General features: G+C 40.3%; 1 protein-coding gene across 3 annotated transcripts in view; it reads left to right on the forward strand.

The window, feature by feature from the left end:
• THSD4 (thrombospondin type 1 domain containing 4) overlaps positions 1 to 12,224 on the forward strand; it is a 630,546-nt gene that overhangs the window by 518,933 nt on the left and 99,389 nt on the right. For all 3 annotated transcript variants that reach the window (XM_065940121.1, XM_065940122.1, XM_065940123.1), the window contains one exon: positions 3,171 to 3,375. In XM_065940121.1, the coding sequence (XP_065796193.1) occupies positions 3,171 to 3,375 (205 nt within the window). The remainder of the gene's footprint in view (positions 1 to 3,170; positions 3,376 to 12,224) is intronic.

Here is a 12,224-nt window from a genome sequence, read left to right on the forward strand (position 1 = left end):
AGCTCTGTGCAGGAAAAGGGACAATTGTCAGATAGGCAATTTGCTGGTGGTCACAGTGTTAAAAATAAAAATCTTAAAAGCATGACCTCCACCCAGTTCATGTTATGGGATTGTCCTTCCTGCTTTGTGACCTGCATGTAAGACATTTAGCACCTCCATGGCAATCCAGTCTTTCAGAGACCCTCGGTGGCCACTAGAACCCTAGAAGTGTGCTCTGTTAGCCCCTTGACACTCCTCAAAGAAGGTTCACACACACACACACACACACCCCTTCTTCTGACTTCTCTTTTAAGGAGTGAACCCTGGGCACCCAGAGTCCAGAGATGGGTTCTGAGAAGGCAGGATGTTATCTTCAGTTCTTGCCATCACTTGTGCCACCACATGCTTCTCTGAAGGCAACCTCCAGACCAGGAAAAACTGCTGCAGCCCTCCCTTTCCACATCTAGGTTTATTAGGAGTGTCTGTGCTGTATAGGAAATCTGGTGGGGGATCCATTGCACTGTGCAGAACATTTTAATATAGTGTCTAATTTAAAAGATAGAATGCTTTTTTGTCTGTGTCTAGGTTGTCTGAAGCAATCTGCAGCTGTATAATTTCTTTGTGATTGTTCCACTCTAACTGGGCTGGGGGCTGAGGATTCATACAGTGTCAGCCCCTGTCTTCAAGCTCTCATTCATTCCTGAAATAGCCCATACACCCCATTGACAAGAGAAGAACTCACTAGACTGCCTCTTCTCCCCACTCTAAGACCCACTCCTAACTACAGCCAAGGTTATTGTCTGAACAAAATCTGAGGGTGGCCCTCACCTTCTTCAGACACCCAGTGGTTGTTGATACAATTGAATAAAATTCTGATTCTTCTCCCTGGCAAACAAGATCCTTAAACTCAGCTGAATTCTCCAGCGTCCTTTCATCCCTCTTAGCAAACCTACACTTCAACCATGTCTGTCTATGAGCATGTTTCCTGATTCCTCAGTGTTTTTTCCTACTTCTGTGTCTTGGTACCCATTCTTTAATTTACCTGGAGTACGCCAAGAGAATGAGCTCCATCTGGGAGAAGTTGAGTCCAGGGGTAGCAGGAATGGATCATGGTTGGGGGAAGGGAGTAAAGTTAGATATTGCTAGGGCAGGGAGTGAGTGCTGCCAGCTTCTCTGTTCATCTCCCCATCAGTGACCATCGGAAGCATCTCCTTAATTCAGTTAGCATCTTTCTTTAGCAAAGTGGGATCTACTTTCCCAAACTTTTTTCTGATGGTGGGTTTTTGTTTTTCTTTTTTTTTGCTTGTTTGAAAGCAAAGGAGAACCCCAAGCAGGGGTGCAGGATAGAAATCACGCACGGAAAGCATTTTCCTTATTTTTCTGCTACAATGTGCATGGGGTGAGGGCAGGAACTATTTGAGGGAGGAGAAATACATAAGAAACATGGCATTTTGAAAGGTTAATGGGATATGTAGGAACATACTGAGATGATGTTCTGTTATTGTCAGAAATAATGTTTTACAGAGAAGCTATTTGTGAAGAAAGACCAGTTATCGTTGATGGACTAATGTGCACGCAGGAATATGGAAGTAATAATGCCGATGTACAGTGCCTGCAGAGAGATGTCAGTCAAAACACGAAGTTGGCATTGGGCTGGGAGAGAATGAACACCTTTTGATTTGACTCTGTCTATAAGATTGAACCTTTAGGACCCACATGAACACACCCAGGATTGTTTAACAAAATCCAAGGTGGACTTTGAATGGTTTGCTGATCACTTTGCCCCTGAGGTGGAGGTTTGATGACTGCTCTTAGAATTCCAGAACCGTCACAGTCCTGTGATTCAGCAAATGTCTGTCAAGTTGTAGAGTATCATTCTAATTCAAGTGTCATTTCCAATCCCCTTAGCCCAGTGAAATAAATACTGTCATCCCGATATTTCATTGTCCAAACTGCAATCAGCTCACTTCTGTCTGCCCGCAGAATTGTGACAGAAACTTCTCTGTGCAGAGCACACATCCTAACTTTAAATTCAGGATACATGAATGTGAGTCCTATGGAATCAGCAGTGGAAAAGGATTCTGTGAAAATCATTCCATTCTATCCTAAGGTTTAATTGCCCTAAGAGATACATGAGTAGGTAGCGGAAAGATAAAGCAAAAAGATCTTGGGATGAATAATGGAAAGGTTCTTCAAGGGAGGAAATGCAAGAAGGTCAGATTTCCTTTAAACCCTGATGGGAGACTGCCTTTACACAGACTATCCTGTTATTCAGATGCATATCATCCAGTTTACTGATGTTTCTGTCACTTGCTTTCCAGTACCCTTCTGCCCTGGAAAAAATGCTTTGGAAGAGCCAAGCAGAAGTCCTACTGCTCCATGTTTCAGAGACCAGCAGGGATCCAGATCTTAAACAATTTGATTTAATTTCATAAGAAACATGGCCTGAGAACACTACTTTGGGGGGTTCTTGGCTAAGTGTTTGTATCATCTGTCATTTAGAACAGAAGATGTGGGGACAGACCCCAGTTTTAGGTGCTTATCGCGCTTATCATGGTCCCAAATTCTTCTAGTGGGGGATGGGTTTTCAGGACAACTTCAGTGTCTAACCTGTGTAAATAAATGTCCAACCCCCACATCCTCCTTATTCATTTTCCCTGTGTTATTTTTCTCTTGATCATTTATTACCACCAGCTGTGCTTGTTTTACTTATTTGTTTACTACAGGGGCTCAGACTGTAAAGAATTTGCCTGCAATGCAGGAGACCTGAGTTTGATCCCTGAGTTGGGAAGATCCCCTAGAGAAGGAAATAACAACCCACTCCAGTATTCTTGCCTGGAGAGTCCCATGGACAGAGGAGCCTGGTGGGATATAGTCCATAGAGCGCAAGGAGTTGGACTGACTGAGCGACTAACACTTTCATTTTACTACCTGTGACCCCCACCTCGCCACCACAATGTACATTTTGCACATACCTAGAAAAGAAGTTCTTTGCCCAGCGTAGGCGCTCAGTAAAATTCCGTTGAGTGAAAGGCAGGAGGAACTCGCTCATCTGCAGGAGCTGGATGGGGGCAGGAACACAGTCAGTTCAAGACCCACCAACAGATCCTCCCTCAGTGGACCCCTGTCCCCTTCGTCCCTGGGACCTCCTGACACACGCTACAAGAGTCTTGTTTTCCACCTCTTTGCAGAGCATTGGCTGTGATGACTACCTAGGCTCCGACAAAGTCGTGGACAAGTGCGGGGTGTGCGGAGGCGACAACACGGGCTGCCAGGTCGTGTCGGGTGTGTTTAAGCATGCCCTCACCAGCCTGGGCTACCACCGCGTTGTGGAGATTCCCCAAGGAGCCACAAAGATCAACATCACTGAGATGTACAAGAGCAACAACTATTTGGGTAAGCTTGGCTTTTTTCCGGAGGAAACCATCTGTCGCTCTCAGGTGCTTTATTCCTTCCAGGATGGTGGCACGACAGTGTCCAGAGGTCCGTGGACACATAGAAGGTGTCACTGGAGAATGCCAAAGTGCCACCTTGTGTCCCCTTGAATGAGATGGAGAAAGTAAGAAGGTCTTTCTTGGAAGGAAATGTTTAATATCTACATGTTTAAACCAGCCTTTGTTCCTTCCAAGAGAAATAATGTTGTGAAGTTGAGAATGGTCTACTTTGTTTCTCTGAAATGAGGGAAGATCTTTGAAAAGCCCGGAGATCCGCCAGTCTTTTTCTGTTGGAATTTCAGGGGGATGGGGCAGTCGATCATCTGTCCAGACTCTCGCTCTGCAGGGATCTAAGGCAAAAGGCATTTTTCTCTTCTTTCTGCTTCATCAGCCTGGGGCAACAGTATGTGTGCATCTTCAGGACAGTTGCAGAACCCCTCAACGATCATTTGGGGCAATATCATCAATAATGGGACACTATTTTTAACCCATCTTCCCACAAATGGAGATATTTGTTGTGTCTTCCTTCTGGGTTCCTGTCTGATTTTATGCCAAGCAAATCAGGTCCTGCAAGTTAATTTTTAGCAATTCTAATTCATGTAAACATGGACTAATCAGTTGGCAAAATAGTATAAGGAAAGCAATTTTTAAAAATCATTTAATGAATAGCAATATACATTTTTATTCTTTAATTAGTTATCTAATAGGAATTTAAATAGCACAGACTATGTGCCAGATATTATTGTTGGTGTTTTACGGGTATTAATTCATTGAACCCTCTCAAAGCCCCGGGGGATAGGAGCTATTCCCCTCCCCATTTCATACACAAGAAGACAGTCACAGGGCATTTATGTAGTTTGACAAAGTCGAAGCAAGGAAGAGGTGGAGCTGGGATTTGAATCCTGGCAGTCTGTCTCCAAGCATCTACCAAGTAATAATACCTATGAGCGGTTCTGGTTCATCAGGCAGTAGTCAATGGCTGCAGCAACTGAGAGAGCATGAATTTTATAAAGTTCAAATACCACGATCACCCCAGAAGATAACTCCAAACCTGAGAGCTCCAGATACTGCAGCTTGTCCTTCTCCACCCGGGCAAATGCATCTAAAATTAACTTCCTTTGGTTTTATTGGTGGGAGGAGGAAGGGATGGCAAATGGGACTCGGAAATAAATCCAATTAAAGTGGAAAAACTGTTACATTTGCTCTGGCAAACCCAGAATCCACCAAAGTAGCAATAGGCCTAGGTTCCCCATGAGTAGTTTGCTGCATTATTTCTATTTGCAAAAAAAAATAGTCTTTTTGTCTGCTTTCTTTGGTACTATTAAAAGAACAAATCTTCATAAATATTCTGTTCCTCGAATGGAAAACGTTCTTCAAGGGATGATTTTAAGTGTGATTGTGTTCAAATGCACCAACAGTGCCACTTTTTGTGAGCTTGGCGTAGTTTTTCGTACTTTGCCTGAATCGAATTAGTTCTAACCAGTAAGTGGTTTTTAAGCTGTGCCTTCTGAAGTTAAAATAGATAACCTGGGAGAACACCCACCAGCTGTCTGAATGGAAGCTACTCTCAGAGTCCCAGTGTTTTCACCTAGAATCTTGCTCTCTTAAGTATTCATGAGAATCCATAGGATAACAAATATTCAGGACCCCACAGAGCCCCTGGCACTTGTTAGCAGCTGACAAATGTTCAATCTCTTTTGTCTCAGAGAGCTTGTCAGTATCTCCAAGCTTCGTGGAAACAAATTCCGTGAAAGTGAAAGTCCCTCAGTCGTCTCCGACTCTCTGTGACCCCATGAACCTTGCAGTCCATGGGATTCTCCAGGCCTGAATACTGGAGTGGGTAGCCATTCCCTTCTCCAGGGGATCTCCCCAACCCAGAGATTGAACCCAGGTCTTCCGCATTGCAGGCAGATTCTTCACCAACTGAGCCACAGTAATTCCCTAAAAAAGATGAAGAGGAGGCAGAGGAGGATGTGAGTACCCAGGATCAGTGGAAAGGTGATTCAGAAAATCAAGTACAACTTCCTACGGCCAGTGACCAGTGGGGTGTGTGAGAAATCCAGCCCATGGCAGTGTTACATGATGCCACATGGGCAGAGGGGCGGTGAGACAGAAGAGCAGAAGGGAGTAAAAGAAGTTTCCAGACGTGATGAACAGGGGCTTGTGTTTATGGCACTTAAGCATCACTCAGGACATAGCTGCATCACTCAAGAGGCTCTTTCATCTTCTTCTTTCCTTTTCATTGAGATTTAATTTGCCTTCTGTAAAATTAATTCTTTTAAAATGCGCAGTGGATGGGATGGTCTTTTTCTCATCACAGGTGTGCTGTTAATCTATTCCGCTTATTCTACTAAATTTCCTGTTCTGTGAAGTCTGTATATTTTAAAAGTTAAATTGCATGCAATTGTTTGAGATTATGTGTAAGCTATTAGAGCACAGGTCTGTCTAGCTATTTTTGAATTTTTCAAAGATTATATTTCACAATTGACATTTTTAAACATTGAGACATCTTTCAAAGAGTTATATGGTAAGGTTCTTCACAATTTTCCAAGTAATGATGTTTTGTTTTGTTTTTTGTTTTGTGACTTCTACCTGTGTAAACTACATTTTGTACAAAAATTTGACTTGATGCACAAAATTGAGTAGGCTGTCTGCATACATTTGTTCTGCAGAGGAGGCAACTTAGAGGAAAGGAATAGATCAGATGCTTTTAAAAACTGCACAACTTTAACAAGCTTTTTTTAGTTGCTCTATTGTTTTCCTGAATGGCCTGTAGTTATTTGTAATAAAAATCAGACATGCCTTGTGAAATACTTGGAATTTTTTAAATGACTGACTCTCCAAACTTGATAAAGATAGAAACTAGATTTCCATGAAAACAGAAGGACCTGCATTATTAGTGCTGAAGAAGATGGTTTAATCACCTCATTTTTAAAGGGTTTTTGAAAACCCACAGTATGTAAATGACTTATTCTAAGCTGTTTGCTTAGTTAATAATAGTAATTGTACTACATGTATTGTACTTTAGTCGTCAAGTGTTTTTACCATGTATGGTCTTCTGACTTTTAAAACTGGACATTCTCTGCTTGCTTCACAAAAGATGAAGTTACAGTTGTTGAATTATTATTGAAGTGCGATGTGAAAGGTGAAATTTAAAACTCAAAAACTTTGGAGAAATGTCTATTCAGGTCTTCTGCCTATTTTTCAGTTGGGTCTTTTGGTTTTCTTAACATTGAGTTGTATGAGCTAGTAATATGCTTTGAATATTAATCCCTTATTGGTCATATCATTTGTTAATGTTTTTAATCGGTTGTCTTTTTGTTTCCTTGATGGTTTTCTTTGCTGTGCAAAAGCTTTTATATTTTATTAGGTCCCATTTGTTTATTATTTTTTTTTTTGTTTCTTTTGCCTTAGGAAGCAGATTCAAAAAATATTATTAGCATTTGTGTCAAAGAGTGTTCTGCCTGTTTTCTTTTAGGAGTTTTATGGTTCCCGGTCTTAAAGGTCTTTAATCCATTTTGAGTTTACTTTTGCATATGGTGTGAGAAAATATTCTAGTTTCATTCTTTTACATAGTTGTCTTTTTGAAGAGACTGTCTTTTCCACCATTGTATGTTCTTGTCCCCTTTGTCATAGATGTTGTTGTTGTTGTTGTTGTTCAGCCATTAAGTAGTGTCCAACTCTTTGTGACCCTGTGGACTGTGGCAAGCCAAGCTTCCCTGCCCTTCAGGATCTCCTCGAGTTTGTTCAAACTCATGTCTGTTGAATCAGTGATGCCATCCAACCATCTCATCCTTTGTCGTGCCTTCTCTTCCTGTCTTCAGTTTTTCCCAGCATCAGAGTCTTTTCCAATGAGTCAGCTCTTCACATCAGGTGGCCAAAGAATTAGAGCTTCAGCTTCAGCATCAGTCCTCTCAGTGATTATTGAGGGTTGGTTGCCTTTAGGATTGACTGGTTTGATCTCCATGCTGTCCAAGGGACTCTCAACATCTTCTCCAGCACCACAATTTGAAAGCATCAATTCTTCGGTGCTCAGCCTTCTTTATGGTCCAACTCACATCTATACATGACTACTGGAAAAACCATAACTTTGACTATACAGACCTTTGTTGGCAAAGTGATGTCTCTGCTTTTTAATACGCTGTCAAGGTTTGTCATAGCTTTTCTTCCAAGGACAAGCATCTTTTAATTTCATAACTGCAGTCACCATCTACAGTGATTTTGGAGCCCAAGAAAACAAAGTCTGTCACTCTTTCCTGTATTTTCCCCCATGTATTTGCCATGAAGTGATGGGACCAGATTCCATGAACTTTGTTTTTTAAATGTTGAGTTTAAGCCAGCATTTTCACTCTCCTCTTTCACTTTCATCAAGAGATGGCCTCTTTAGTTCCTCTGCACTTTCTCCCATTAGTGTGGTGTCATCTTCATATCTGAGCTTATTGATATTTCTCCTGGCAGTCTTATTCTAGTTTGAGCTTCATCCAGCTTGACATTTCACATGATGTACTCTGCATGTAAGTTAAATAAGCAGGGTGACAATATACAGCCTTGACATATTCCATTCCCAATTTTTGAACCAGTCCATTGTTCCATGTCTGGTTCTAACTGTTGCTTCTTGACCTGCATACAGGTTTCTCAGGAGGCAAGTAAGGTGATCTGGTATTCCCATCTCTTTAAGAATTTTCCACAGTTTGTTTGATCCACACAGTCAAAGACTTTAGCATAGTCAGTGAAGCAGAAGTAGATGTTTTTCTGGAATTTCCTTGCTTTTTCTATGATCCAATGATGCTGGCCATTTGATCTCTGGTTCCTATATTTAGAAAAATACAGCTTGTGCATCTGGAATTTCTTGGCTCATGTACTGTTGAAGCCTAGCTCAACGGATTTTGAACATTACCTTGTAGCTTGTGAAATGAGTGCAATTGTGCAGTCATTTGAACACTCTTTGGCATTGCCTTTCTTTGGGATTCCAATGAAATTGACATTTTCCAGTCCTGTGGCCACTGCTGTTTTCCAAATTTGCTGGCATATTGAGTGCAGCACTTTCAAAGCATCATCTTTTAGGATTTGAAATAGCTCAGCTGGAATTCCATCACCTCCACTAGCTTGTTTGTAGTAATGCTTCCTAAGGCCCACCTGACTTCACATTCCAGGATGTCTGGCTCTAGGTGAGTGATCACATCATCGTGGTTATCTGGGTCATGAAGATCTTTTGTGTATAGTTCTTCTGTGTATTCTTGCCACCTCTTTTTAATATCTTCTGCTTCTGTTAGGTCCAAACCGTTTCTGTCCTTTATTGTGCTCATATTTGCTTGAAATGTTCCCTTGGTATCTCTAGTTTTCTTGAGGAGATCTCTAGTCTTTCCTATTCTTTTGTTTTTCTCTATTTCTTTGTGTTGTTCACTTAAGAAGGTTTTCTTATCTCTCCTTGCTGTTTTTTGGAACTCTGCATTCAGATGGATGTATCTTTCCTTTTCTCCTTTGCCTTTTGCTTCTCTTCTTTTCTCAGCTAATTGTAAGGCCTTCTCAGACAACTATTTTGCCTTTTTGTATTTCTTTTTCTTGGGGATGGTTTTGATCACTACCTCCTATATAATGTTACGAATCTCTGTCCATGGTTCTTCAGGCACTCTGTCTATCAGATCTAATCCCTTGAGTCTATTTGTCACTTCCACTGTATAATCACAAGGGATTTGATTTAGGTCATACCTGAATGACCTAGTGGTTTTCCCTACTTTCCTCAATACAGAGAAAAAACAAGTGGTTACCAGCAGAGAGAGGAAAGGGGAAGGGCCAAGATAGGGGTATGGGATCAAGAGATACAAACTACTATGTATAAAATAAATAAACAACAAGGATATATTGTATAGCACAAGGAATATAGCCAGTATTTTTTTTTTTTTTACAGTGGGTTTTGTCATACATTGATATGAATCAGCCATAGAGTTACACGAATTCCCCATCCCGGTCTCCCATCCCACCTCCCTCTCCACCCGATTCCTTTTGAATAATATTTTATGGTAATTTTATATGGAGTATAGTCATAAAAATATTGAATCACTATTAAATATTTAGAACTTATATAACATTGTAAATCAACTATATTTCAATTTTAAAAAATTGAAAACATCACAAAAGGGATTTCCCTGGCAGTCCAGTGATTAAGATATCATGCTTCTATTGCAGGGGGTGTGGGTTTGTTCCCTGGTCACAGAACCATGCCTTGTGGTGTGACCAAAAAACTTCACAGAAGAGTCTTATCTATCAAAAACTTTGGCTAATACATAAATAGTGATGGTGCATTCAACCTGACTGAGTTTATGGCTAATGTTGGTTTGGTCATCAAGAACTGGACCTGTTGGACTCAGATTCTGAAAGCCTGCGTTCTGGCCCTGTTCCTGCCATAACTTGCAAGGGGTACTGGCCCATGTGCAGCTGGGAGTACAGGTCAGCTCAGCATCTCAAAATGCTTACTATTTCTCTGAACAAAGCTGGGGGGATCATAACCTTTAATGACACACAGATTTCAGGAGATAGGATGTTTATCTGTCTTATTTTAGGTTGGAAACCAATGAAGTTCTACAGAATTGACCTCTACTTTTCAGTATTTATTTGAATTTTTCACATGCTCCAAAATATAAACTAGCTGGTGGATTACAGATTCCTAGGTCTTGGTTTTTTTTTTTTTTCATGGAAAATACTTTAGAACCAATGTATCTATTGTAAGCTATGTAGTCTCCTTTTCCACTTGAGTTATTCTGAACCCTGCTCTTTGGAAATAAAAAGTTAAATCTAATTTTATTAAAATGACTGACATTTTATATTACTTGCCTCTTCCTTAATAAGATGTTGTGAAATTATTTTAGCTGAAATATCAAAGTTTGGCATAGTTCAGCCAGCTCAGTTTACTAATGTCATTATATAACAGTTAAGAAATCAGACATAAAAGCATACCAACCAAAAATTGATTCTACAGGACATGTTCTATCTGCCAACATCTTACATTGTCTTAGAGCCTTAGAAGGGATTTTTTGAAGATTTATAAGCTTTTAAAAATAAACTGCTAATATCTTTACTTTTAAGCATGTTTTCTTAAAAATTTTAAAACAGTGAAAGTAGTGGTCAGCATTATACAAGTCAAGTATCATGGATCATCTGTAACTTGTACACCTTTATTTAATTTATTAGTTGAGCAGCTTTCAATGTGGGAAAGACTAGAGTATGTAAATAATGTGATACATCACCTTTGTATGACACCTATGTCACCTTTGTATGACAGTTAACCTTAAAGACTTACTCCATATACACTGTAAAAGTTTTGAGTAATACACATGGTGTAGGGCAAAAAGATGAAATTCCTTCTCCATGCCAATCTCACACTTGATCCACTGGTTTCAAGTATAAAGACAGAGATGAAGGACCACTCTTAACAGTTTAGTGTATACCCTCCAGTCCTCAGTGGAAGTGCAAATAAATATATATTTTCTAAAATTGATATTATATATGCTTTCTTCAATTTGCTTCTTTATTTTAATGTTATATCATGATATCTTTTCTTATCAATATATATAGAGCTAATTCATTAGTTTTTTAATGAAGAGCATTCCATACAATAGACGCAACCTCATTTATTTCAGAATTTTCCTACTGAGGGATGTTTAGACTGTCTGTAGCTCTAATATTGCAAATAATGCTTTTGGTTTGTGGTTCAAGATGACAGACTGAGTGCATGAGTTTTTTTCCCTCCTCCCAAGATTTTTCAAAATGACAGTAAAGGAATAAGAGAAGGTGTAAACTATAACCGCCAAAAATATGGGTGGCAGGGGGAGGGGTGCATCTATTTCATGATTTTAACAAATTTCTGGAACAGAGTCTCAAAAGTAAGCGGAAGAGAGTTCACTAACAGAGCAGAGAAAGTCACAGCCTAGATAGCAGAGGGAACTGTGATGGGGGGTGGGGTGCTGACCTGCATACAGAGCCCCATGAGCCTGTGAATCTGGGAGACAGCAAGTAAAATGAAGGGTGGGCGGGGAGAATGGGGTGGCCAAACAAGGAAATAGTGAAAAACCCTGGTATGTGAACACGCACGCCAGCACACACATTTGGGATACCCTGGCATCCAAAAGGGTATGGGCAGGGGACTTGGTGCTCCAAGACCTCGGTATTCATTCTGGAAAGAGAAGAGGGGCTGCTTAGGGCTGGTGCCCCATCTCCTACAGTGTGGTCTAGTAACAAGCTTGGCCAATGTGTACAGAGTTCTCAGGCAGCCTTCCCACTGCTTTTGTCTTTAATATCAATGGATAATTGAAAATAACATAAATGGACACTTTTTAAAAGCCCATAGCATGAAAATCTAAAATAACTGAAAAAGACTTTTTAGAAGAAAATGGCAAATTTTTGGAGAAGAAAACTGAAGAAAGCTTCTCTAACATGTAATGCTTTCATAGATATCCTAATACATTTCATATTGCATAAATACTTCTGTAGGATAGACCCCTAGAAATAGAATTTGTAGATCAAATGGAATGAACACTTAAAACTGTGAAAGCAATATTCCTCTCCAGATTTACTTGTATCAAGTTATACCCCCACCAAAAGTTCATGAAAGAACCCTTTCTCTACAGCTTTACCAACATTGAACATTATGAATGTACTTAATTTTTAGGGCTTCCCTGATGATTCAGTGGTAAAGAATCCACCTGCCAATGCAGGAGACATGGGTTCAATCCCTGGGTTGGGAAGATCCCCTGGAGGAGGCAGTGGCAACCTACTCCAGTATTCTTGTCTGGGAAGTCCCATGGACAGAAGAGC

Source organism: Muntiacus reevesi, chromosome 7 (genome assembly GCF_963930625.1).
Source record: "Muntiacus reevesi chromosome 7, mMunRee1.1, whole genome shotgun sequence".
Classification (NCBI taxonomy): Eukaryota; Metazoa; Chordata; class Mammalia; order Artiodactyla; family Cervidae; genus Muntiacus; species Muntiacus reevesi.